Genomic DNA, 3,098 nt, shown 5'->3' on the forward strand with positions numbered 1-3,098 from the left:
AAAAAAAAAAACTTCAAGTGAGGCAAAAATGGCCTCAGGGCTTAAAGGGTTAGCATTCTCAGTGTAGAAGTGCAGTAAATGCCTCCTCTCAGTCTTGTTGCTTTACATTAGATTTCGTAAAGTGATTTAATCGAACTCATCTCCTGAAGTGTTTGGGATTGCGCAAATGTCAGAATAAAGTGGAGGGCTTTGTGTTTCCATCTCCAGTCCAGTTACTGTGTGATGGTAGGAATCTAGAGGTGAAGTGAATAAAGTGTCACATCCAGACTACAGCATGTGTAAGAGTGTAACTGCTGTATTGTTTTGCTAGGGGCAAAACATGTGCTACATGTCAGTTCACTTTTTCAGTAGCGTGTTACCCTTAACGATAATGTGTAGTTGTGTCATTTTCATGTGTTTCTATGCTGCATGTTGTTCTAACAGGTATTTCTACTTCCTCTTTCTCTTGTAGTTCTCTCCATTAGTCAAGGGCTCCAAAAGGTATATGGTGTCCACAGGAACTGATGCAACAGTGTGTTTCTGGCAGTGGGATGTTAATAATAACAGTTTCAGGTGAGGGCTCTTCATCGCGTTAGAATGAAAAGATGGGACTAGTGTGTGTCAAAGATTGAGGTTCATTGTTTGTTTCCATCAGCGATCGTCCACACAAATTCACAGAGAGGCCGAGGCCTGGCGTTCAGACTGTCTGCTCTTCCTTCAGCCCTGGTGAGAGGACTGAACGTTTGAACTAGCTTTTTTCCCCCCCTTTGACACGTGTATGTTTATGTAAGGCACACATTTCTTTCTCTTTATACAGGTGGCGTGTTCCTTGCAACAGGAAGCACAGATGACGTCATCAGGATATACTACCTGGGCAGTGGCAGTCCAGAAAAACTAGCTGAGCTTGACTCTCACAAAGTAAGCAACCAATCAACCAAATTGTGAGAGAATATCTCATGGTGTGCCATGATTTACAATATGTGGTTTTAATTTGTAGGACAAGGTGGACAGCATCCAGTTCTGTCATTCAGGAGAGAGGTAATATTACTGGTTTACCACAAACCAATCATTTTTTAGAGCTGCACCGAGAATTTGGCATCCAAATTTATTCGGCCAAAACAGTTTTATAGGTCCAGAATCACTGACCAAAACAGGAACATTTAATTAGCGCTTCTCTGATGCCATGTTTGAACTGTGAGTGTTTGTTTTTCTTTTCATGCACACGAGGATAAGCTACAATAGGTGAACGTGTCAGCTGTGTGTCTGCTAGGGATGGGTTGATAATATCGATTTCTTATCTTTTAGACTATGCTGTTTTCAGTTCATTCAATCAGTGTTTCAACTGCAGAAAGATGTCAATAAAAGTTTGTAAACAATGTAATTTAATGTTACGTTTACTACAGTTAGCCAGAAAAAATGAACTCTAGAGATCACAGGCCAGTTAATGTTTATAAACGAATTAGAATTGGAATATTTTATGTAAAACTGCATTGTGCAATTAAAATGTTTAAATGCAACTCAGTTTTTGAGTTTTGATTATTAAATAAATGATTAATTAATTATTAAATCAACTAAAAATCTTCCCTTTTACACTAAATGAGAACTTGACTTTTGATTTGGGTCAATTCGATTTGGTGCATCGCTATTTTACTTCAGTTCTTTATTTTATTTTTATCCCAGAATCATTCTTTTAATGTCTCTCTCTTAGATTTGTGAGTGGCAGTCGAGACGGCACTGCTCGTATATGGCAACTGCATCAGAGACATCAATGGAAGAGCATTTTATTGGACATGGCTGCCACCCTTCCAGGGTATGAAAACCTTCTGGGAAAACTCAAACAGATGCTGCATTGACTTTGACTTGATCTCTTAACGAAATTGCCCCTCCTTTGTTTACTGTAGGTCTGCACCTTTAACAGAGGATGAAAATGTCTTCAAACCCAAAGTCACCATGGTTTCCTGGGATCGCCACGATAATGCAGTCATCACTGCGGTCAACAATCATCTGCTCAAAGTGTGGAATTCCTATACTGGACAGTTGCTGCATATCCTTAAAGTAAGACAGCTTCCACTGCTCAGATTCTCAGATTTAGTTGAAGGAAGAGTTCACACAAAAATGAACTCTGTCATTTATGAATGTTGCTCCAGAAGTTCTTCAGGTGGAATTCAAAATATTTCACCTGGCCAAACCAAATAGAACCTGTTCATCGAAATCCTAAGCAACATCATTAATATTAACAAATTAAATGAGCAAAACCAAAAGAGCCAAACAGATAGTAGCTTGCCATTTTGAGGAAGTTCTTGTTGGTTTTTGTGCAATATGTATACTTTCAGTGAACAGTCTGATACTGCACTGCCATGTGCTTAGACCAGAGGTTAAAACCTATACAATGTTATGCTATATGGCGATTAATGCATTTCTCTTCACCTCACAGGGTCATGAGGCCGAGGTGTTTGTTTTGGAGCCGCATCCCTATGACCCTCGCATCATGCTGTCTGCAGGCCACGATGGGAATGTCTTCATATGGGACCTCATCAGAGGCACCAAAACCATGCATTACTTTAATATGGTGGAGTATCCCAATGATCTTTCAGTTTTATTTGCAGAACTTAAACATCCACAACTTTATTACTGACATGCCAAAAAAAATCTCTTGTGTAAAAGATTGAAGGTCAAGGACATGGTGCTGTATTTGACTGTAAGTTCACCACAGATGGGCATCGCTTTGCAATGACAGACTCTCATGGACATCTGGTTATTTTTGGCTTTGGGAGCTCCAAGCCCTATGAGAAGGTTTGTATGATTTCTAACTGAGAAATCTGAAGATGATCATTTCACCTCTTTTTATATATCTGTATTGAACCAAGACATCTTGTATAAACAATTTACAAGTTTCTATATATATAATTTCTTCATCTATTAATTTCTTTCTCCAAATGAATCCATAGCTTCCAGACCAGGTGTTTTTCCACACTGACTATCGGCCGCTGATCCGGGACTCAAATGGGTTTGTTCTGGATGAGCAGACCCAGCAGGCCCCACACCTGATGCCTCCTCCCTTCCTGGTGGACGTTGATGGTAACCCTCACCCTCCCAGATTCCAAAGACTGGTCCCAGGA

General features: G+C 39.9%; 1 protein-coding gene across 1 annotated transcript; it reads left to right on the forward strand.

Annotated features, from left to right (window-relative positions):
- Window positions 1-376: 376 nt before the first annotated feature.
- LOC107579606 (bromodomain and WD repeat-containing protein 3-like) lies at window positions 377-3,095 on the forward strand (the record flags this gene model as incomplete). Its single annotated transcript, XM_016265415.1, has 9 exons — window positions 377-552; window positions 635-705; window positions 797-897; window positions 977-1,017; window positions 1,688-1,789; window positions 1,881-2,034; window positions 2,414-2,548; window positions 2,644-2,772; window positions 2,928-3,095. Coding segments are annotated over exons 1-9 (969 nt in total), but the record flags the coding sequence as incomplete, so codon positions are not given.
- Window positions 3,096-3,098: the final 3 nt, after the last annotated feature.

The sequence above is a fragment of the Sinocyclocheilus grahami genome, unplaced genomic scaffold (assembly GCF_001515645.1).
Source record: "Sinocyclocheilus grahami isolate Dianchi unplaced genomic scaffold, SAMN03320097.WGS_v1.1 scaffold18555.1, whole genome shotgun sequence".
Taxonomy (NCBI): Eukaryota; Metazoa; Chordata; class Actinopteri; order Cypriniformes; family Cyprinidae; genus Sinocyclocheilus; species Sinocyclocheilus grahami.